At 57.0% G+C, this 23,571-nt stretch overlaps 2 protein-coding genes across 5 annotated transcripts; both read left to right on the top strand.

Moving 5' to 3' along the window:
- The first annotated feature begins 3,421 nt into the window (after positions 1-3,421).
- Positions 3,422-9,919, top strand: SLC39A3 (solute carrier family 39 member 3). 4 transcript variants are annotated; one of them, XM_084796997.1, is made up of 4 exons: positions 3,422-3,549; positions 5,523-5,625; positions 6,756-7,087; positions 9,012-9,919. In XM_084796997.1, exons 3-4 carry the CDS (start codon positions 6,878-6,880, stop codon positions 9,753-9,755), a joined length of 954 nt encoding a protein of 317 aa, XP_084653123.1. In that variant the 5' UTR covers positions 3,422-3,549; positions 5,523-5,625; positions 6,756-6,877; the 3' UTR covers positions 9,756-9,919. The 4 variants fall into 4 exon arrangements, with proteins under 4 accessions (XP_084653123.1, XP_084653124.1, XP_084653125.1 ...); XM_084796998.1 differs by having other exon boundaries at positions 3,424-3,549; positions 5,374-5,625; XM_084796999.1 differs by having other exon boundaries at positions 3,431-3,549; positions 5,519-5,625.
- A 5,743-nt stretch (positions 9,920-15,662) lies between these two features.
- DIRAS1 (DIRAS family GTPase 1) lies at positions 15,663-21,857 on the top strand. Its single transcript, XM_084796239.1, has 2 exons — positions 15,663-15,734; positions 19,073-21,857. The coding sequence occupies exon 2, from the start codon at positions 19,128-19,130 to the stop codon at positions 19,722-19,724; it is 597 nt and encodes a 198-aa protein (XP_084652365.1). The 5' UTR covers positions 15,663-15,734; positions 19,073-19,127; the 3' UTR covers positions 19,725-21,857.
- The last annotated feature ends 1,714 nt before the right edge of the window (positions 21,858-23,571 follow it).

The raw sequence follows: 23,571 nt of genomic DNA, 5'->3' as shown, positions 1-23,571 counted from the left end.
CCATCCTGGCCATCGTGGCTGGCCCACCCTTGGAGACGTCTTTCCATCCGCCTCTGTGACAGTCCTCACCTGGGAAGAGGGAGGACACGAAACCATGCTCACATACAAGCTGTTCCCCAAACGCAGCTTGTGTGTCCAGGCTTCCTGGGCTGCTGCCCATCTGGTGTCTTGTCTCTCGCAAGAATGGCCCCCAGATGCCTAAGCTCACCCGTGGTTCAGCCCCTGCTCACGAGAACCTGGCGGCCCCACACCAGTTGGGTTTCTTCTAGTGAAATGAGCTCTCCATGTACTGCGCAGGCTAGCCTTGAACTCAGCAATCCTGCCTCGGCCTGAGTGCTGGGATGAGAAATCGGGGGTCTCCACACCCACCTGAAACTCCATTTTGCAGTCACAAGGGGCCTGAGGCAAAGGGCAGGGGCTCCAGCATGTATCCCCAGCACTCAGGAGAATCAGTTCAAGGCCGGCCTCAGCCAGGGTAGGGTGGCTCACATAGCAGGTGCCCCTGTGTTCGACTGGTGCCGGCTCTAACAGCCAGTTTCTGATATCCATCTTAGCCGCCACCCTTAGCCGCTTCCTGTGGTGGCTGCCCTCTCCTGGGATCCAGGCTACCTTGGGAACACAAGCCACAATCAACACTGGGCTGTGCCTGGTCATGTGTGGCTGTTTGGCACCGGGAGTCATCTGGCCATACCTGGGGTGTGTGTAAGCCTGGGAGACTGCAGGGCCCCAGATATCTTACAAAGAACAATTTGGAGTACTTGGCCCATCCCCAGAATGACATAAGCCATGTGCTTTATTAAGTTTGGTATAGTTTTTTGAGACAGGGTTTCTCTGTAGCCCTGGCCATCCTGGGACTCACTCTGTAGACCAGGCTGGCCTTGAACCCAGAGATCCGCCTGCGACTGCCTCCTGAGTGCTGGCATTAAAGGTGTGCACGCTACTGCCCAGCAATAGTTTCGGCTTTCAATGTCAGGCAAAACATAGCTCTGCAGTAAGGAGGACTGACTGCCCTTGCAGAGGCCCCAGGTTCTGTTCCCAGCACCTGCATGGCGCCTCAAAAGTAACTCCAGTTCCAGGGTGTGTGACGCCCCCTTCTGGCCCTCTGCAGCATTGCACATGGTGCACAGACACACGCAGGCAAAATACCCATGCAAAGAATGAAATAAATTGAATCCCAGCATTGGGGAGGCAGAGGCAGGTGCATCTCTATGAGTTCAAGGTCAGCCTGCTCTACAGAGCGAGCTCTGGGACAGCCGTGCTCCACAACGAGACAGGATCAAAGGGAAACAAAGACGGGAGGTTGTGTGGGCTTCCCCGTGCTTCTGCCCAGTTGACAAAACTGTTTCAAATAATATGAGTTCAACTTAGGTTGGCGCCTTTTGGAGTTGTGGCCAGCAGGTGGCGCACCACACTCCGCCTCTAGGCCTCCTGTGCCTGCAGCCTCAGGACTCCATGAGCAAAGCCACAACTTAACTGAGGCCACCAGGCATGCATCCTAGACACTGTCCAGGTGCTCAGCTGTGAGCCTGAGCGAGCCCTTGCAGCAGGTTCTCCACGGGGATGAGAAAATGTCCCTCTAGTCTGAGTTGGCTCAGCTGGCCACCCATTCACAAATCACAGAGGGAGTCTGGCTGAGACAGGGCTGGGGATCCCAAACTCGGTTGAACAGGGCTGTGAGCCCCTGGGAATGGCTGGTTCCCACTCTTCCCTTGTTCCATCCTAGGTGCAAACTACAGGACCAGGTCCTCTCTTCCCATCCCAACTCTAGGGATGCTGAGGCAGGAGGGTCAAAAGTTCAAGGCCAAACTGGACCACAGAGCTAGGTCACGTCTCAAGAATTCATACAATGGTGTAGGCCTTTAATCCCAGCACTCGGGAGCAGAGGCAGGTGGGTCCCTGAATTGGAGGCCAGCCTGGTTTCCAAAGTGAGTCTAGGACAAGCAAGGCTACACAGAGAAACCCTGTCCCCAAAAACCAAAAACCAAAACCCCAAACAAAAAACCCACAAACAACAACAACAAAACATACAAAAAGGGGCCAACGGTTGCAATGCTTGCTGGCCAGGAGAGGCCCCCTTGTCTCCCATTGCTGTCAGCTCTGTAGGTTTGGGGTTGTGATGACAGACATTCCTGTAACCTTCACAGACTTCTCAGTGCTCGTACAGTTTACCAGTGTAGGCTCGTGAGCGCCTGCCTTGCCTGGCTGTGTTTGAGACCGTCTCACTACCTGGGCCAATCTGGCCTGGAACCCGTGGGCCTCCTGCTTCGGTCTCCTGAGTGTTGGGATGACAGACACACATCACCAAATGTGAGAAATACATCCTTGCCAGGCGTAGTGGCGCACGCCTTTAATCCCAGCACTTGGGAGGCAGAGGCAGGCGGATTGCTGTGAGTTCAAGGCCAGCCTGGTCTATAAAGCAAGTCCAGGACAGCCAAGGCTACACAGAGAGACCCTGTCTTGGGGGGAAAAAAAAGAAATACATCCTTTAAAGCCCTGATATACACTGAACACAGAAGCTTCTTTGCCACGTGTGGTCTCCAGCGCGGCGAGACCACTGTTTACAAAGCACTTATATTGTGTGAGGGGCTCTAGATACAGCAGGAGGCTGTGTATGGTGGCTCACGCCTTCAATCCCAGCCCTTGGAAAGCTGAGGAAGGCGGATTCTGAGCTATCTGTGTGCTGTTCAGCCTCAGCTCCCCAGCAAGACCCTGGCTTGGAAAAAATAAATGAATATAAAAATAAGGCACGCGGGTGGTGTCTATAATATAAATGAGGCATGTTGGTGGTGCCTGTAGGTTCTATCCAGATGCCATGTCTCTTCAGGAAGCACTTCCTGGATGGCAGGTATAGACACAGGGATTGCATTCTTATTAACTGCGGTGATTGCGGGACACAATAGATTTCTCTTTCTCTCCCCCTCTCTCTTCAAGACAGGGTTTCTCTGTGTAGCCCTGGCTGTCCTGGACTCGCTTTGTAGACCAGGCTCGTCTCAAACTCACAGCGATCCTCCTGCCTCTGCCTCCCGAGTGCTGGGATTACAGGTAAGTGCCACCACGCTGGCTCACAATAGATCTCTTGAGCTTGAATGTATTCTTGCTATAAACATATATTTAGTTTAGCCCCATGAGGAAGGGCTTCAAGAAGGTTCTGTCCGCTATAGGAAATCTCTTCCTGCCAAACCTCCACCCACAGGAATTCAGCACCATGCGCCCCTGGACAGCTCCTGGCTGTAACCCGCCCCCCCCTTCCGGAACCGCGTCTCCAAGTACGAGTTTCCTATCGGAACCACTTGGTAGTTGCACCTTAGAGGGCGGAAATTGCTTTCCGGAGCCGGTAGGCGTTGCAGGATGATTGGCAGCAGATCCAACCAGTAGAGTGTGGGTTCCTTCGAGTGGCGCCGACAACGTCCAATAGGCGCCTGCGTGGGCGGGGCGTAGGCAGCGGCTCAAAGCCCCGGGGGTCGCGGCTGGTCCGCTGCTGCGGGGACGGGACCGCGCGGCGGTTGGCGGCGGGCGGCGCCGGCGGGGAGGCCTGAGAGCCTGGCGGAGGTATCGGAGGGGCCGGGCCGGGGCGTGGCGGGGCCGGGGCGGGGCGGGACCCGGGGGTGGGGTCGGGCCACACGGTGCCTGCAGGTCCCGCCTTCCGACTGCGGCTGCGCGGGGCACACAGTAGGCGCTCAATAATTGCTCAAGTCAAGAAGGAGCTCGTCGCCCCCAACCCCGCCCCGACCAGCCCGACTTTGGGAACCCCAGTCCCCGCCCCAAGCCGCCGCCGCCGCCACCACCCGCCCCATCTTCCCGGGCATCTATTGGGAGCCTCTTGTATGCGCTTTGCCTTGTGTTCGCAGCAGCGGAAGGAAGGACTTTGAGTTATTTTTTTTGGGGGGGGTTTGTTTTTAATGTTTTGAAATTTTTAAAAAAAGTATGTCATTCGCTTATAATATTATAATTTTAAGGCTTAGTTTTTAACCTTATTTATTTTATCCTAACTTAATTTTATTTTCATTTTTTTAAAAAAAGATTTGTTTATTATGTATACAATATGATCAGCTCACATTACAGATGGCTGTGAGCCACCATGTGGTTGCTGGGAATTGAACTCAGGACCTCTGGAAGAGCAGGCAATGCTCTTAACCTCTGAGCCCCTTATTTTCATTTTTTTTTTTAAAAAGGGTTACTTTTAAATTATCTATCTGTATGTGCCTACACCACACATGCGTGCAGTGCCCCAAGTGGCCAGAAGAGGGGCTCAGACGCCCCTGGGCTAGACTGGAACCCAGGTCCTCTGCAGAGTCAGCCAGTGCCCTTAACTGCTGAGCCGGCCCTCCCTTCCTTTTTGCTGCTGTCGTTTGTTTGTTGAGTCAGGGTTTCTCTGTGTAGCCTTGGCTGCCCTGGACTCGCTCTGTAGACCAGGCATCTAGTCTCTCTCTTCCTTGTGGGGTCCTCAGGCTTGGCGCTGGCATCTTCACCTCATGGGCTTTGTTTCATTGTTTTATTTCATTTTTAAATTTTGTTACTTTATTTTGAGGTAAGGTCTTTCTCTGTGTCCAGGCTGATCTCAGGCTTGTGGCAAGTCTTTCGCCTCCTGGTCCCATGGACTGAAATGATAGGGACAGACCTTCGGACCCAGCACAATTTTATATTTGTGTGTGTGCACGCGTGCGTGCCCATGTATGAAGTCCAAACATATGTCAGTCTTCCTTGGTCACTTTCATTTATATAAACGTTTTTACTTTTGTTTTTGTTTGTTTGTTTGTTTGTTTTTTTCGAGACAAGGTTTCTCTGTGTTAGCCTTGGCTGTCCTGGACTCGCTTTGTAGACCAGGCTGGCCTCGAACTCAGTGATCCGCCTGCCTCTGCCTCCCAAGTGCTGGGATTAAAGACGTGCGCCACCATGCCCGGCTCGTTTTTACTTTTTAATTTAAGAATTTACAGGCTGGGCGGTGGTGGCGCACGCCTTTAATCCCAGCACTCGGGAGGCAGAGGCAGGTGAATCTTTGTGAGTTCGAGGCCAGCTTGTTCTACAAAGTGAGTCCAGGACAGCCAAGGCTACACAGAGAAACCCTGTCTCAAAAAACAAAACAAAACCAAAAAAAAAAAAAAAAAGTTTTACATATAACGGTGTTTTGCCGGCAGAGGCCACAAGGGGGCATCAGATCGTTAAGAGCTGAAGTTACTGGTGGTTGTGAGCCACCACATGGATGCTGGGAATCCAACCCAGGTTCTCTGGAACAGGAGCCAGTGCGCTAACCATTTAGCCACCCCCAGCGTCCATGCACATACTGAGGCAGGGCCTCCCACTTGAGCCCAGAGCTGCTGACTCGGCTAGTGTGGCTGGGCAGCTTGTCCTGGTAATCCGGTCTCCGCCTCCAAGGTGCTGTGACAACTGCCACGGTTACAGTTGCTTCTGGGGCTGTGAAAGAGACAGGGAAGAGTGTGACAGCAGAGGACGCACTGGGGTGTGGTCAGCAGCAAGGAGGAGGAGGCAGCTTCACTCCTCATGGCTGATGTTCTGTGAGGCAGGGAGAGATCCTCTGCAGAGAGCCACGTAAGAACAGCCCTGGACCGTGGCCGCCACATCACGCCGCCAGCCGTCAGCTGCACCTGCTCTGCGCCAGGCCTCAAGGTGGGCACCAGGGCCCCACGTGGGAGCAGGAGTCGGGTGATCTGCGGGAGGCCCTTCCCAGTGCCAGAGTAGGCCCCAGGGGTGCAGGGGTGGGTGGGGTGCTGCAGGCAGAGGGAGTGGTCTATGCATAGGCCCTGGGAATGGCACGGGCCTTGCAGCATGAGGTGGCTGTGGCAGACATCAGTTACGTAAGGTCTAACCTTGGGTAAGGGCTTGAGAGTCCCCGTCAGGGCAGAGCAGTGCTCTGGCACAGACGGGAGCTTCTGTCCTGTGTATAACATGGAAGCCACTCAGCTCAGCTGGTTACCACGTACCCGGCAGCAGGAGGCCAGGCGATAATGTTGAATTTTATGTGCCCAGAATGTGTGTGTGTGTGTGTGTGTGTGTGTGTGTGTGTGTGTGTGTATGTGTGTGAACACACATGGGTGTGAATGTGTATGTGTGAAAGTGTGTGTCTGAGCCAGGCACTGGTGGCGCACACCTTTAATCCCAGCACTCAGGAGGCAGAGGCAGAGGGATCACTGTGAGTTGGAGGCCAGCCTGGTCTACAAAGCAAGTCCAGGGCAGCCAGGGCTACACAGAGAAACCCTGTCTCGAAAAACCAAAAAAGAAAGAAAGAAAGAAACTGTGTGTCTGTTTGAATGTGTGTGTGAACGTCCAAGTGTCTGAATGTGTGTGCATGCATGTGAATGGGTGTGTGTGAATGCGTGTGTGTGAAAGTGTGTGTGTGTGTGAATGTGTGTGCGTGTACATGTGTCTGAATGTGTGTGTGAATGCGTGTGCATGCATGTGAATGCACACGTGTGTGTGTGTGTGTGTGTGTGTGTGTGTGTGTGTGTGTGTGTGCTGAAGGCCAGAGGCCGACAGCAGGGGTCTTTCTCAGTTGCTCTTGGGGCCGGGAACCTGGAGCTCACTGGCTCACTGCGGTCGCTGCCAGCGGGCCAGGCAGCTTCCTGCCTCAGAAGCACATCACTGCCTGGGCCACGTCCCCAGCCCGCTGTCCTCACCTGCAGTGACACAGACGCACGTGTCCAGGAGTCCTGGGGGAGAGCAGCTGGCCCCACGCGGCAGACTGGTCACCACCACTGGTTTGTGAGCACACGGCTAACGTGGCCGCCCTGTCCGCACAGCTGCCCTGCAGAGCCATGAGCCGCCAGCCCTGCATCCGGGGCCGGTAGCCCCTGCTGGCCTCGGGGTGTGAGTCCATTGGTGGTTCGGCCCGGCGGTGACCCGTGTGACCCAGGCAGCCACCATGACGAAGCTCCTGGTGGCCAAGGTCCTGTGCATGGTGGGCGTGTTCTTCTTCATGCTGCTGGGCTCCCTGCTGCCCGTGAAAGTCATCCAGGCGGACTTGGAGAAGGCGCACCGCTCGAAAAAAGTCCTCTCCCTCTGTAACGCCTTCGGGGGCGGCGTCTTCCTGGCCACGTGTTTTAACGCACTGCTGCCTGCCGTGCGGGACAAGGTGAGGCAGCGGGGGGTGGGCACTCGGGCTCAGGTGCACGTGCGTGTGTGCATGGAGGAGGGAGGTTGGGGTTTTCCTCAGCAGCCCTCCACCTCAGCTTTTTGTGACAGGGTAGTGCTGAGCTTGGAGTTCAGTGGCGTGGCTGAGGAGGCTCCCCGGGGGAGCCCCAGGGAGCCCCAGCCTATGCGTGCAGGCGTGTGCTACCATACCCAGCGTGGCACTGAGAGTCTCCCCAGCTCTGATGAACCCCAACATGGATGCTTGAGGGTGAAGCAAATCGCTCTGTGACCTTCTGTTGGCTACTTCCATCTCTGTTCCCGGTCACTTACCCAGGGGCTGGGCTATAGCCCAGAGTCAAGGTGGAACAGGTGATCTTGTGGGTGATGGGCTCAGTGGCCCCCTGCAAATCACACAGGCCACGTGCAGCGTTCCTCTTTTCCTGTATCTGTCAGCTCTTGCTGCGTAACAAATGGCAGCAGATAGCACTTTGACACAGCACCACCGCTCATGTGCGCCAGGTGGGAGTCAGAGCAGAGCTTCCTGGGGTCTGTGCTGCAGGGACCCAGGAGACTGACATCAGGACACATCCTGGGCTGTGATCCCATGTCAGCATGCAGCTAGAGGTGGGCAGGCTCACACCCTGGCCACCTGTCAGCCGTGGGTTCCATTTCTCACTGGTGTGGTTGGAGTGGCCCTGGCCTGTCACCACCAGTATGGCTGCCTGGGTCATGAGCAGGAGGGAAATCAATGGCCTGGCCTCACTCAGAAAAGAGGGTCAGCTGCCCAGCATCTGCTGTGGCCATCCGGTACTTGGGGACCTCAGTCCTGTGGCCCCAGCCCACCAGAGCCAGCTTCTGCCATCTGAGCCACAAGCTATGATGGCCATGTCGGCATTAGTGAGGCTGTGTCTGTTGTGACAGGGTCTCGCTCTGCAGCCTCCTGCCACAGCCTGGGCCTGCGTCCCTCATGCTGGGCGCCTCCCTTCCTGGTGCTCCCAGCCCCCGCCCCCTCCTGTGTCCAGCGTGTCACACAGCTTCCTTTCCCTACCCCACCCCCAGGCCTGGACAGTGGCCTTGATCCTCCCTGTCCACCCAAGGTAGGCCAGGGCTCCAGGCATCCTTTGGGGCAGGCACAGCGCACAGTGCCGTCTCTCATGGCTAGAAACACATCTCTAGGAGCCGCCCAGGGGAAGCCACAGAGCAACCATGCATGGTGTTTCTCGGCCACTCTCTTCTGTTTTATTTTATAAGTATTTTACATGTGTGTTCCTGTGCATATGTGGGGGCAACAGGCCTCCTGGGGTCGACTTCTGCCTTCCACCACTGGATCCCATGGACGTGAGCTCAGGTTGTTAGGCTTGGCCTCATGGGCCCTTCCTTTTTTTTTTATTTTTTATTTTTTTAAACTTGATTTTAAGCCTTTAAAATCAATTAAAATTAAGCACACTTTTGATCCCAGCACTTGGGAGGCAGAGGCAGGCGGATCGCTGTGAGTTCGAGGCTAGCCTGATCTACATAGCGAGTCCAGGACAGCCAAGGCTACACACCCTGTCTGGAAAAACAAAACAAAACAAAAAAACCCAAAACACCCCAAAACTTGATTTTAACAATGCTGGAGATGGAACCCATGGGAGGCGGAGCTGTGCCCCTCAGCCAGTCTGGCCCTCTCTGTTTTAGCCTTGGGATGACTTGGGCTGTGTCTTTTTGTTGTCATTTTGAGACAGCGGCTCTCTCCGTATGGCCCTGGCCTGCTTCTCAGTGCTGGGATTAGAGTGTGCGCCGTTGCCCCTGCTGCCTCTGCGGCATCTGACTGCTGGAGGCGGGGTCTGCAAGGGGCTTGCAATCCTCCTGCCTCAGCTTCCTGAGTGCTGCTCGTGCTCTGCCCGGGAGGGGAGGCCTAAGCTGACCTGGCCTTGTCCCCGCAGCTGCAGCAGGTGCTGAGCCTGGGCCACATCAGCACAGACTACCCGCTGGCCGAGACCCTCATGATGGTGGGTTTTTTCCTCACGGTGTTCGTGGAGCAGCTGGTGCTGACCTTCCGGCGGGAGCGGCCGCCCTTCATCGACCTGGAGACCTTCAACGCGGGCTCAGACGTGGGCAGCGATTCGGAGTACGAAAGCCCGTTCGTGGGCATGGGTGGGCGCGGCCGCGGTCTGTACCCCGAGCCCACGGCTCACACGCACGGCGCGGGGCTACGGCTGCGGGAGCTCGGCCGCCCGGGACCGCTGCGGCTGCTCAGCCTGGTCTTTGCACTGTCCGCGCACTCCGTGTTCGAGGGCCTGGCGCTGGGGCTGCAGGAGGAGGGCGAGCGCGTGGTCAGCCTGTTTGTGGGTGTGGCTGTCCACGAGACGCTGGTGGCCGTGGCCCTGGGCATCAACATGGCCCGCAGTGCGGTGCCCCTGAGGGACGCGGCCAAGCTGGCGGTGACCGTGAGCGCCATGATCCCGGTGGGCATCGGGCTGGGCCTGGGCATCGAGAGCGCCCGGAGCGTGGCCAGCAGCGTGGCGTCGGCGCTGCTGCAGGGCCTGGCCGGTGGCACCTTCCTGTTCGTCACCTTCATGGAGATCCTGGCCAAGGAACTGGAGGAGAGGAGCGAGCAGCTGCTGAAGGTGCTCTTCCTGGTTCTAGGCTATGCCGTCCTGGCCGGCATGGTCTTCCTCAAGTGGTGAGCCACGGATGCCCGCAGGACACGGACCACATCCCTTGCCAGCCACGCTCAAGGGCCAGGGTTCACGCACAGGGGCCTCCCGGGCTGGCCATGGTGCCCACTCCGCAGGCGCCTGGCCCCACAGATACTGCTGTTTAAAAAAACGTCTTAAAGTTCTTTACCAAAGCTGTGTGGCTATGTCACCTCATGTACCGTCACCCCTCCTATTTCTGCTGTCACTCCTGAGCCACCATGAATGGAGCCAGGGGCGGAGACTGGCTTAAGGGGGGCAGGTGCAACCCCCGGATCCCACCGCAGTCTCCATGTAGCCTGGGCCCCGCCCACCACTGTCACTCTGAGTTTTTCCGATGGCTCCAACACAACCAGTGACAGTTTATGTGAAGAGCAGTGCACGTGGGTCAAATGAGCCAGGGGACCGCAGAGTTGTGTCCAGGCAAGCCCAGGATCTGGCTGGCTGGCACGCAGGAACGCTCTTGTTCCCTGCTGGGTTGCCCGCTTCAGAATGGAGGGGCTTCCTCCACAGAGGGGACTGCAGCTGAGACTTATCCTGACAGGGGGACATGGGTAGTGGCCTGGTGGTCACCTCTTAGTTGTGTCCATACCACGGGAGTCTCCAGAGGACACAGGTGAAGGCCACATCCTGACAGGGGAAACAAAGCTCCCAGGATGCAGGCATGAACAGGAGTGCAGCGCCTAGCAACTATGGTGCCCGTCACTGTGGCAACACTGGCATCTTGGGACAGTCTGAGGACTCTCCTCAGGGGACATAAGCTTGCCATGGCTCACCATCTTTCCCCAAGGGTCTGTTTACCAGGCCAAACCTCAACACTGTCACCCATGGTGGCTGGGTGTCCCCTACCCAGCTCCACTCAGAAGATAGAAGTCACAAAGAGACAGGGCCTTAGGCACAGTCCCCAGAGCCCCAGTGCCCAGGCCACCTCAGTGCTACGACAAACCAGGACTCACACACCACTTCCAGACATTGGGGCCCACGTGGGACCAGGACCTCCAGTGAGGGACCTGTTGCTGAGCCCCGTGACATATGTGCAGGTGTGGGGACGTGCCCACCGCCCCACCTGGGACTACTGTACTCTCAATCCCTCCACTTAACACCTACAGGGCCAGTGAAAGCTACTACAGCGTCCCATGGGCCCCTCGGAGCCACCATGACCATGCAGGTGTGCGTTCAAGTGACAAAGACTAGGCCAGGGCAGGAAGAGCCAGGTCCCGGTCTGGCCATCCTGGCAGGGGTGTCTGCCCCTACCCCGTGGGTGCATTAAATGGCAGCCCTTTGTCTCAGCACCAGCTGCTCTGCTCCTGGGGCACCAGCCTGTGGGCCCTCCCATCAGGCCCCCCCCCCCAAAGTGCCAACTCACTAGCAGCCTTGGGGCCTTCTGCTCCCCCCCCTACACACACACACACAGGCCTTCAGCTCCAGGTAACACTGGCCTGGGCTGCTCAGCACAGTGACTTAGGGACCTGGACTCAGGAGACCCCGCCACCACTCCTCAAGTCTGCCTAGTTCCCTTCTGCCCGGCACCCACCCAGCCCTCCCAGCTTAACTCGGGACCGGCCACATGTGCATGGCCAAAGAAGCAGGCCCCAGGAGCTTGCCCGGCTGGCCACCGGAGCCCTTCAGGATCGCTTGCTATGGGCTGGGACCAAGACAGGTCATGGTCAGGAGCTCTCACCAGTGGCTTCCCCCTTCCGTCCCAAACAGTCATATCGCAGATTGGGATGCAAAGAAACAGGACAGGCAGCCTGCCTGGCCGCACAGTCCAGTGGCATAGCCATCTCTGGGACCCCTCGCTGGTGCGGCCTGGTCAGCGGCCTCCTATCTCTCAGGTATACCTGCAGAGGTGGCACTGTCACTAGTCATAGTAACCATGACGAACATTGTCTGGGCACTGCGAGGTGTGCAGAAGGCCAGACTTGCCCTCTGTGTCCCTTACTGAGGGTTCCAGTTTAGGTGACAGCCTGGGCCCACAGCCCCGGGAGACTCTGAGCCATGCTGAGCACATGTGCTGCTGTCATGACTGGGCATGGAGGAGGAAGAGGCCAGGGACGCTGCAAGGCCCCGGCCACCCCCATGAACTGCCTCCTGTGGGGACACAGCAGGGACACAGCTGGATGGGAGGGAGGGCGGGGAGGGCGGCCCAGCTACACTGCTTTCTCTGGGTGTAATAACAGCATGTCAGCGTCTCCCGCGGCTTGTTTGTGTTCCTGTAACAGAAGTTATTAGCGCAGGCGGGATCGGGCACAGCCAGCTCCTGGCATCCTGCCTCCTTCCAGCGCTGCAGGGGCCAGGACAGTCTGCCCCGCATCCCACCTGCCTGGTGTCCCCCATGGGGCCGGAGCATTCTCTGTGGGGTGTCCCTGGACTCCACCTGCTGCTGAGAGGCAGGAGCTCCCTGGTTCGGGATGGTTACATGTCCCAGATGTCATGTAGAATCCTCCCAGGAGAAAAGTCACACCTGTAAGTCGCCCCTTCAGTGAACCAAGGAAGCTGTCGCTCCACACTGCGGTACCACCAGCGGATGCTCCCACAGAAGAGAGGAAACTCGGGTCAAGGCTGGTGAGGGGCTCAGTGGGCAAAAGTGCCACCCAGGACCATGCTGTGGCCGAACTGGCTCCTTCAAATTGTCCTGATTACCACAGGTGCTCAGTGGCACATGTGCAGAAACGTGTGTGTGTGTGTGTGTGTGTGTGTGTGTGTGTGTGTGTGTGCGCTCACCGCCGCTTCGCGCCAGTAAATGCAATAAAAACACTTCTTGTGCTAGGTACACTATCTACGCCTTTAATGCAAGCGCACCAGGAGCAGGTAGGTGGACCTCTGTGAGTTCCAGGACAGCCAGGATTATAAAGTGAGCCCTGTCTTGAAATAAACAGTAAATATTTAAACTCTGTCTTTTTGTTTGTTTGTGTTTTTTGTTTTGTTTTGTTTTGGTTTTTGAGACAAGGTCTCTCTGTGTAGCCTTGGCTGTCCTGGACTCACTTTGTAGACCAGGCTGGCTTCGAACTCACAACGATCAGGCCTGCCTCTGCCTCCTGAGTGCTGGGATTAAAGGCGTGCGCCCCCACGCCCAGCTTAAACTATGTCTTATTCATTTTTTTTTTGTGAATGGATGTCTCGCACCACGTGTATCCCTAGTTCCGGAGGAGACCAGAAGACGGCTCTGTCTCCATCGAGTTCAGGCTGGTCAGGGCTTCATGGTGAGATGTTTTCGCAAACTACAACAAAATACTGGGCTCGAGGAGACCAACCCATGGGGTTTTCTTTGGGGTGTGTGTGTGTGTGTGTGTGTGTGTGTGTGTGTGTGTGACTCTGTGTATGTGTGTGTCTGTGTGTGTGTGTGCAGTGCCTGTGGAGACCAGAAGAGGGCGTCATATCCTCTAGAACTGGAATTCCAGATGGTTGGTTGATTGGGAGATGCCATGTGGAAGTTGGGAATTGAACCCTCATCTTCTATGGGAGCAGCCGGTGCTGTAACCACTGAGCCACCCCTCGCGGGCCTCACCTTGGTTTTTGAGACACGGTGTCAGGTAGTGTGGAGCAGTCTCGGCCGCAGTGGCCGATTTATCTAGATCACCTGCTCCGAACGCCACAGGCGCCCTCTGGTGCTTTCATAGCAGGACTGAGCCACCCTGCTAGCTCTCTGACGATATGGGTTCTTAGACTCCACGCTCGGACCCTGGCTTTGGCAAGCACCTACTTTACGGGCTGAGCCACCTTCCTCCATGCCCTTTCCTCACCCACTGCTGCTGCTGGGCCAGGGAAGGGTTTTAAAAGGAGGTGGTGGGCGTGTAGGGCATGGTGGGTAGGCAAGAACTCCAGATCTCAGTGCAGGCCCAGTGGCCCCCGGGGCTCCTAAGTCCCGATGCCCTCGTATCTGCCCTGCACAGCTCAGCAAGGTGAGGCAGGCAGAGCACGCTGCTCCTCCCCTAGCCACACAGAGGTGCTACTGAGAGACAGAGGCAGGAACTGGGGGGGGGGGGGGGTTGTCTTCGGTGACTCCTGATGCCCAGAGCCTGGCCTGCCATCTATAAATAGCATGTGGACAGGCTCCTCTGAGTGAGTCAGCCTGGGTTGGTGCCCAAAGGAGCCAGGGAGCTGGTCAGAGCTGGGCTTGGAGCCCACCGGTCTCTCAGGGGACCCAGGCAGCCATCACAGACAGAGGAAGCCAGGCTGCTAGCCCCCCACCCCACACCCCCGACTCTATGGGTTCATTTGCAGCCACTCTGAGGGGGTGAGGCAACACTGGCCAGAATGGAGCTCTGCCTTCCCACTAGGCTGTCACCATCTCTGGATGTAGGGTTGGGGGACTGAGGGACCCTGAGAGCCCCCCCCCCCAGGGCCAGCGTAGGATAGAGGGAAATTCTTCAGGTGACAGCTCCAGGCAACCCAGGATGGATGGGGCACAAATAGCAAGGAGAGAGCTGCGCTGGCCGTGGAAAGCCTTCGATCCCCAGAGCCCACATGGTGGTTCACAACTATTCATAACTTCAGCTCTCTAGGGGGGGCGGGCGGGGGGAACCCCATGCCCCCTTCTGAAGTCTGATGGCACCAGGCAGGCAAAGCATTCTTTTTTTTTTTTTTAAAGATTTATTTATTTATTACATATGCAGTGTTCTGCCTGCACATACACCTGCACACAAGAAGAGGAAACCAGATCTCCTTATAGATGGTTGTGAGCCACCATGTGGTTGCTGGGAATTGAACTCAGGACTTCTGGAAGAACAGATGGTGCTCTTAACCGCTGAGCCATCTCTCCAGCCCCAGGCAAAGCGTTCTTACACAGAAAATAACAAATAAGTAAATTTGAAAGTTAAAACAAAAGAATATATATATTTTTTCGAGACAGGGTTTCTCTGTGTAGCCTTGGCTGTCCTGAGCTCTCTCTGTAGACCTCGAACTCACAGCGATCCGCCTGCTGCTGCCTCCCGGGTGCTGGGATTAGAGGCATGGCCCACCACCGCCAGGCAATTAAAACAAAAAATAAGTTACATTTTAATGTATCAATTTGTGTGTGGAGGTTGGAGGTCGCTTTGTTGGATGGAGTTGGCTTGGTCCGTCTACCAAGTGAGGCCCAGGGATCTAGCCCAGGCTGACGGGCTTGGCAGCAAGCACCCTCACCCACTGAGCCCTCTCACTGGCCCAAGTCTTTAATCACACAAAATAAAGTTCTGTTATGTTTTCCTTGCAGTGTGTGGGTGGAGCCAGGGCCCCTACCCTGAACCCTGTACCGGAAGAAAAATGGAGTTCTTTTCTTTTTTTGTTTGAGACAGACCTCACACTCCTGGGTCCCCCTACTTCCTGTGTTGAGATGACAGGCGGGGCCGGCACCACCACACTGGGCACAGATCCCAGGGCTGCCAAGGGATGGATTGCCCTTCAAGCTACAACCACAGCAGTGGGGTTCTTTGTGTTAGTTTGTCTTTTATTCCCCTGCCCACCCCCTAATCTCTCTCTCTCTCTCCCCCTTTTCCTTTTTTCTCCCGCAAGAGTCTCTACTGTAGCCCAGACTGGCTTTAAACTCTCAGCCATGCCCCTGCCTCTGCATCCCCCGTGTAGCTGACATTTTAATCTATGAAGGCGTGTGAAGGCAGCTCTCAGCGTCTCCATCACCCCACTCTGTCGTCCCTCGCTGATCTGACCTGGACCATGCATTGCCCCCCCCAACCCCGTATCCCCATTTGTGGTTGGGGCGACCCCTGACTGTCTTTCAAGACGGGGCCCTGTCACCCACCCGCGTCCCCTGGGGTGCAGGTGGCCACGTGGTGCGCATGGGTGTGGATGTCCCGCTGCCCAGCGGGCTGCTGATGGACACCCTGGGCGGGCTAGGCGGTGACCTTGGGCTGCAGCGGCCCGGGCCCGGGTCCCGGCGGGCGGGGCGGGCGGGGCGGAGCGCGGCTGGGGCGGGGACATCGGGACTGCGGCGGCGCGGACAGCAGCGCAGCGGCGGGGACCACAGCGGCCCAGGTAGGCGGCGGGGCAGCCGCGGCCACAGAGGGTGGGGAGGGGTCCCCAAGCCACCATGATCCCTTTGTTCCTGCCCCACCCTCCCGGGCCACCGCGCCAGGCCCTGCCAGGCCCTGGGAGTCCAGCGGTCACCATGGACAGCTCCCCGTCGCCCCACCCCTGCCTGGCCACGCAGAGCATCACCCGGGACCCTCTGGGGCCTGGTTCCCTCACCTGCGCCCTCTGCAAACTGCCCGCTGAGGCCCAGGCCCTTCACTCCCACCCACAAAGCCCAGCACCCGCGGGACCAAGCCCCTCTCTGAGGTTTCCTCTCTCGAGCCCCCTCCTGACCCCCAGGGAGCCTCCACCATTCCCTTGACTCCCTAAAATTTTCCATCATACCTCCTCATCAGTGAGCAGCCACTAGATCCACCACCTCCTTTAGACAGGGCACCCACCCCCAGACCCTCTCCTGGCCAAGGCCATCCTGGCTTCTTACACCTGAGCCGGCTTTAGGGTCCCAGGGCCCTGCCCTGTGTTGCCCTGTGGACCAGGAGGCTTTGGCCAGGCTGGCCCAGGGCTGGGGTGACTCAGACAGGGTGGCCGAGCACCTCAGAGCCCCCCAGGGCACAGAAGCTGATCAGGGCCCATCTTTAAGTCCCTTTGAGGCTGCCACCTTCGAAGACCGCATGACCTTGAGCAGAGCTCTTCTCACTACAAGTTTGGGGGCCCTCTCCCTTGTCCCTGAAGGAGGGGGATCTGGATTGCATAGGACCCTCATAGCAAGGGAGCCCAGACCAGCACCCCTGTGGTGGGCATCCCAGCTGGGCACCTCAGTGCCCACCCACCAGGAAGGGGCTACATTGAGAGGTGCAGACACCCCGCCCCCCACCATCTGCCACCTTAGAACCCCTCAGGCCAGTGGTGATGGTGTCACAATGCATTCAGTGTTCAAGTCACCCCCTGAGGGAAATGCTAAGTCTGCTGGGCTGGGGAGCAGCCCCGGGGCCAAGAAACGCCCTGTGTGGAATCTGTGTGCCTGTCCCCCTTAGTATCCAATTTAAGAAGTTTTCAGAGTGTATCACCAGGGTTGGCTCCTGTTGTTGTATTTTTCTTTTCTTTTCTCCTAACACATTCCATATTTCTGAATGTGTCTCCAGACCCCATGGAGGACTCTCACCCTTACCCCAGAACTCTGGCTTGCAGGGTGGAGGCTGGGCCCGAGGCACTTACCCCTAACCCCAACCCTGGTCTCCTATCCCTGTGAGCTATCCCTGGGTACCTATCACCTCACCGAACCCCAAGGACACAGCCACTGTCGCAGTGTCGCACCCCCTGGATCTGACTCTGGGACGGTTCTCAGAACCTTCTCCTCATGTGATGAGGAAAATAACTTGAAGGGAAAAAAAGAGAAAGGACTCTTGCCGAGGGACAGCCTGCCCCCCCCTTCCCCTGCACACACTCCCTGCAATGCCCCCCCCACCCCCACCCCGTACTTTAGGAGTCTTGGTGCTGTGTGACCCTCTGACACCCACAAACCTCTCTGAGGAAGGGCAGGAGCAAAACCCAAGGGAATCCCCAGCTGGGAGTTCCTGAAGCACACCATGGCCTGAGAGGGAAGCCGAGGCTCAGCCCCGTGGACCAGGGAGCCCCACTTAGCTGCAAGAGACTCTCTCTGCTCAGCCTGGGCTGTGAGTGCCTGTGTCCCAGGAACTGGTTCCAGGAACCCGGCGTCAGCACTTACACATCTGATTCCTGGATGTCCCCAGTGTCAGAGTCACTTACATGAGGCTGTTTCATGTGGCCGCTTCCCAGGGCCTGGCTAAAGCCAGTCTCCATGACTTCTGATGCTGAGGCGCCCTGGCATGTGCCTTTGTTTTTGTTTTTGGGTTGTTTTGTTTTGTTTTGTTGGTTGTGATGGTTGTTTTTTGGGGTCTGTTATTTGTTTACTTTCTTGGTTTTGTCTTTGTTTTGTTGTTGTTGTTGTTGTTGTTGGTTTTGTATGTCACTGTTCAGCCCAGGCTGGCCTCCAACACACAGAGATCCGCCTGCCTCTGCCTCCCAAGTTTTGGGATCAAAGGTGTCCACCACCACCACCCAGCTAAATAGTTTTTTTCAAAGACAGTCTCACTCTGTGGCCCAGAATTCACTATCCATTTGCCTCAGCTTCCCCAGTTCTTGGATTACAGGTGTGTATCACTACACTTGATTTTCTTTCTTTCAAAAAAAATTAAGCCGGGCGGTGGTGGCGCACGCCTTTAATCCCAGCACTCGGGAGGAAGAGGCAGGCGGATCGCTGTAAGTTCAAGACCAGCCTGGTCTACAAAGTTAGTCCAGGACAGCCAAGGCTACACAGAGAAACCTTGTCTCAAAAAAACAAAATAAATAAATAAATTGTTATTGATACAGTATTCTGCCCACACACCAGAAAAGGGCACCAGATCTCATTATAGCTGGTTGTTAGCCACCATGTGGTTCCTGGGAATTGAACTCAGGATCTTTGGAAGAACAGACAGTGCTCTTAACCTCTGAACCATCTCTCCATTTTTCTCTTGATTTTTCTTTTTTTTTTTTTTTTTTTTTGGTTTTTCGAGACAGGGTTTCTCTGTGTAGCCTTGGCTGTCCTGGACTCACTTTGTAGACCAGGCTGGCCTTGAACTCACACTGATCTGCCCGCCTCTGCCTCCCGAGTGCTGGGATCAAAGGCATGCGCCACCACGCCCGGCTTTCTCTTGATTTTTCACAGTGGTATTCTTTCCACTTTATTTTTCCCTTCTGTGAACGTATGTGCAGTGCCCTCGGAGGCCACAAGGGGGCGTCGGGTCCCCTGGAACTTGAGTCACAGGTGGTTGTGAGCCGCCTTGTGGATGCTGGGAACTGAACTAGGTCCTCAGTGAGAGCAGCCTGGGCGGTACCCGTGGAGCTGTCTCTCCAACACCACCGCCTCGGTTTTTTAAGACAGGGTCTCTCACTCATGAGGATGGGGCAGGAAGATGGCGGAGCTTAGAGAGTGAGCTGATTGCGCCAGCATGGAGCTGGGGCTGGGTGGAAGCCAGGGCAGCCAGACTGCTGACTTGGGCGTCTTTGCATCCTGGCCTCAGCAGCAGCGTCTCCAGCTCATAGGACCCTTGGGAACTCTGAGCCTTACGTTTGTTAGGGAGGAATAGGCTGAGAGGTCGGCAGGGAGAGAGAGCTCACCTGCAGAGTGCAACTGCAGAGTCAGCCAGGGCAGCGGGAGGGAGGGAGGACCACGGGGGAGACACGGGTGGGATGGAGCGGCGCCATGACCCGGCCACTGGGGCAGGGAGCTAGCCTGGGCCCAGGAGGCCTCAAGTGCCTCACTGTCCCTTTTCCAACAGGGTCGGTCTGGGGTTCTAGCAGCCGGCCCTCTCTTCCCAGCCGGCTTCGGAGAAGATGCCGGAACAGAGCAATGACTACCGCGTGGTCGTGTTCGGCGCAGGCGGCGTGGGCAAGAGCTCGCTGGTGCTCCGCTTCGTGAAGGGGACGTTTCGTGACACCTACATCCCCACCATAGAGGACACGTACCGGCAGGTGATCAGCTGTGACAAGAGCGTGTGCACGCTGCAGATCACGGACACAACCGGCAGCCACCAGTTTCCGGCCATGCAGCGGCTGTCCATCTCCAAGGGCCACGCCTTCATCCTGGTGTTCTCGGTGACCAGCAAGCAGTCGCTGGATGAGCTGAGCCCCATCTACAAGCTGATCGTGCAGATCAAGGGCAGCGTGGAGGACATCCCGATCATGCTGGTGGGGAACAAATGTGATGAGACGCAGCGCGAGGTGCACACCCGCGAGGCGCAGGCCGTGGCGCAGGAGTGGAAGTGTGCCTTCATGGAGACCTCGGCCAAGATGAACTACAACGTGAAGGAGCTCTTCCAGGAGCTGCTGACGCTGGAGACGCGCCGCAGCGTCAGCCTCAGCGTGGACGGCAAGCGCGGCGGCAAGCAGAAGAGGGCCGACCGCATCAAGGGCAAGTGCGCGCTCATGTGAGCCCGCCAGAGCCGGCGAGGGCCTCCGGGCTCCTGCTGTCCTCCCTCCTCCTCCTCCCCTTCCTCCCCTCCCTCCTCCCCCTCTGCTCTGTTCTTCCCTTCCCTCCTCCTCCTCCTCCTCCTCCCTTCCTCCTGCCCTCCCTCCTCCCCTCTCCATCTCCCACTGGGCTCCGCCCCAGCCCTTTGACACCTTCATAGCTTTCACCCCTTGCTCACCCTTTCCTCTGTATCTCTCTGTCCTCTTCCCCCTTCCCCCCACTTCTATCTGTACCCCACAAACACACACTGGAAATCATTCCCTGTGGATCTGAAATCAGGGACCCGGCTAAGGAACTGCTTGCCCCAGCCAGAATCAGAGAGGCTGCCTTGCCTCTTTTGTCCCTTTCCGGGAGGGCCCCGGGGTGTGTGTGTTCCCAACCAGGCCCACGTCCAGTCCCCCCACATTCTATCACTGTGACCCCCCCCCCCCCCGGGGAATGCCCATTGACCTCATCTTTCTTCACTCACATCTTTCTCTCACCTGGTCCCATCCCTGCCCTGTGGCCTCTGATCTGTGCCCTTCCCTGAGTCCAGAACATCCCTGTCCTCTCTCTCCCTCCCTCCCATCTGCACACCAGGGTGGATGGGCCCACGGGCTGGGCCTCAGGCCACCAGGCAATAAACATAGGGCCCGCAGCAAAGCCCTGCCAGCCCCGAGCGCCACCTCTGAAACGGCAGACGCCCACAGCACAAGCCCAGGACCGTCCAGCCAGGACTGTCCTTCAGGGGAGGCGCATGGGGACCCTGAGCCAGGAGTGTGGAACGGCTGCCCGGACACTGCCCGCCTGGACACTGGCCACCTGGACACTGCCCACCTGGACACTGGCCATCTGCTGAGACAGAGACGGTGGCACAGTGGTGCCTCGACGGCGACCCCGAGTAGGGGTTTGGGGTGCTAAGGATGGGGTGCCGGCTGATGGGACGTCAGTGAAGGCCCTGTGTGGTGTGACGGGACCAGTGCCTGCTGCCCCAGTGCTCTGACAGAACCCGAGCCCCTCTGCTGGTCACAAGCACCCCAGAGACTGTCCCCGTGTGTGCCCTGAGTTACGGAGCCTCCGAGGTATCTGTGAGACTGACTGTCTGGGAGACTTAAATGGCTCCTGGGCCTGTGTCCTACCCACATGGGGGTGACGGTAGAATCCTGTGTTTATGTGATTTTTGTGTGCGTGGATGGGTGTGCATCTGTCTTGGGATGGTGGTGGTTTAGAGTGGCCTGTGTGTGGCTGTCGGGGGAGGGGGCACTGTGGTATGTCTGTGTGTTTTCGGGAGTGGGTGGTACAAATTGTCTGTAAACCTGTCTGTTTGGCCTGTCTGAGGAGCACTGGGTCCTGCTCCAGGCTGCGGCAAGCTGGCTCGTGGCTCAGACTGTATCAGTCAGCTACCGCTGTGGAACAAGTAGCACGGATGCCAGCACTGAGGCTTCAACGCAAGTGATAATTACCTCACAGGGGCTGCAGACCAGGCTGGGGCTGAAGTGAGCTGGAGCCTCTGTTGTGTGTGTACAGGTGTGAGAGAGGGACAGAAACAGACGGAGATAAAGAGAGGCAGAGGCCCAGAGTGAGCCAGAGGCATGAACATGAACAGACAGAGACAGAGGCAGAAAGATGGCTGCAGCCAGATGACCAAGCTGGCCAGACCTCAGTGTGGCCCCTCTGTGTGCCGGGCACAGGCAAACCCACAGTCTGAAGGCTGAGTCTGAGCGTAGCTGAGCCCTAACCTCCAGCCAGTCCAGGGCCCCCCACAGCTGCTACCTGCTCCCGAGCCTCGGGAGCGGCTCCTGGCTGGACAGGGGGGTCACAGCCCTTTCTCAGGGACACACCCTGATAGCACAATCTCTGGGCTACCCCAGGCCTCACCTGGTCAGCCTTGCCCATCCTGGGGAGAACCGGGCTGGGTGGCAGGGGAGGCTGGAGCCCACCCTGGCTGCTGGCCAACCTGCCCAGGCATCTCTGGTGCTGGGGACCCTGCCAGGCCTCGCTTGCTGTGACCCACCCCTGCTCCCCCACCCCCCCGCATGTGGGAGCCCCGCCCCGTGTGGGGTCTGTGTACCGTTCGCTGTAGACCTTGTCTTCCTGCAATAAACACGTGGATCCTGCCTCCCCTGCACCGATGGCCTCTGTGGGGATTGGGTGCTGCCTGCTGCGGGTGAGGGCCGGGGCTGGGGGGCTGGGGTGGACACGGAGGAGATGGGGTGGGATGCAATGGATGAGGTACCCAAAGTCACAAACAAGGATACTGGGCCAGTGAGAGCAGTGTCCAGGCCTGGTCTGGCTGCCTGGGTCAGGGCCTAGTGGCTCAACTTCTCACCCAACTTTTCCTGGCCAGGCCCTTCCCTCTACAGCCTCCCCGCCTGCCATCAAAAGAACAGATTGATGGCCGGGCCGTGGTGGCGCACGCCTATAATCCCAGCACTCGGGAGGCAGAGGCAGGAGGATCACTGTGAGTCCGAGGCCAGCCTGGTCTACACAGCGAGTCCAGGATAGCCAAGGCTACACAGAGAAACCCTGTCTCGAAAAACCAAAACAAAAAACAAAAAGCCAACAACCAAAACAAAAACAAACACGGAACAGATTGAGAGAATTCATTCATTCACTGTGTGTAGTAGGCACCACTGTATGTCTGGTGGTGCTGACCTGGGTACCAGGCCCAGTCACAGCATCCCCAGGTGTCTCGAAACAAAACAAAACAAAACAAAACAAAAAGAAAAAAGAAAGAAAAAAACAAAGGACGTATTTCTCTTTCGTACAACAACGTGACGTTTGGCTGTGCCTCGATGAGCAGGTCGCTCTCCGAGAGTTCACAAAGCCCTTGGTGCCACCTCTAGTGGGTGTGTCCACTGCGGGCAGCTCGGGCACTCCCCCTAGTGACAGCAGGGCAGTGCAGCCTCTGGGTCTACTTAGAGTCAATTGCATGCCAAAAAAAGTATAATTTGGTGCATCTCGGTTTGAACTACACTGGGAGAATTTATTCCTCTCTGTATGTGTGCCTGGGTGTGTGCATGTGTGTATATGCATGCGTGCGTGCGTGTGTGTGTGTGTGTGTGTGCATGTGTGTGTGTACACACTTGTCTGGGTGTATGCATGTGCATGTGTGTGTGTGTGTATGTGTGTCTGTGCATATTTATTCATGTGTGTGCATTTGTGTGTGTGTGCATGGGTGCATGTGTGTGTGTATGTGTGCATTGTGTGCCTGGGAGTATCTATTCATGTGTGTGCATGCATGTGTGTGCTTGAGTGCATGGTTGTTTGTGTGCGTGTGTGTGTGTGTGTGTGTGTGTGTGTGTGTGTGTGTGTGTGTGTGTGTATGTGTGACAGGAGCCCAGGCAGCCCAGCAAGCAGTCGGAAGTCACGGAGTGTCAGTCCAGACCGGAATCCTGAGGTGCTCACCACGGGGCCCACTCAGCCTTTCCCTGGGTAGAGAGAGTGCTACCCTCAGGACGGTCCCTGATGTCTCCAAGGTCACCAAGGGTGCTTGTGAAGAAGACCCAGAGGCTGGGCCTCCCAGCGTGACCCCCTGGCCCCACCCCTCCACAGGAGGTTCAAAGTCATCCTCAGCTGCGTAGTGAGTTCAAGGCCGGCCTGCGCAGTTTAGTGTGAGCCTGACTTAAAATAAAATAAAAAGGGTTGAAGGTGTAACTTGAGGCCAGTAGGGCAGAAGACAAAGGGGGAGGGGGAGTTGGGGGGGAGAGAGGGAGGGAGAGAGAGGGGGGATGGGGGAGTTAGAGAGGGGAGCAGGAAGAGAGGGGGAGGGAGAGAAGATAAACATAGGAATACACAAATGGTAAATAAGCAAACATGCAAATGCAAATG

Source organism: Acomys minous (genome assembly GCF_964271855.1).
Source record: "Acomys minous genome assembly, chromosome: 9".
NCBI classification, from domain to species: domain Eukaryota; kingdom Metazoa; phylum Chordata; class Mammalia; order Rodentia; family Muridae; genus Acomys; species Acomys minous.
This window is presented reverse-complemented; position numbering and strand designations above follow the sequence as displayed.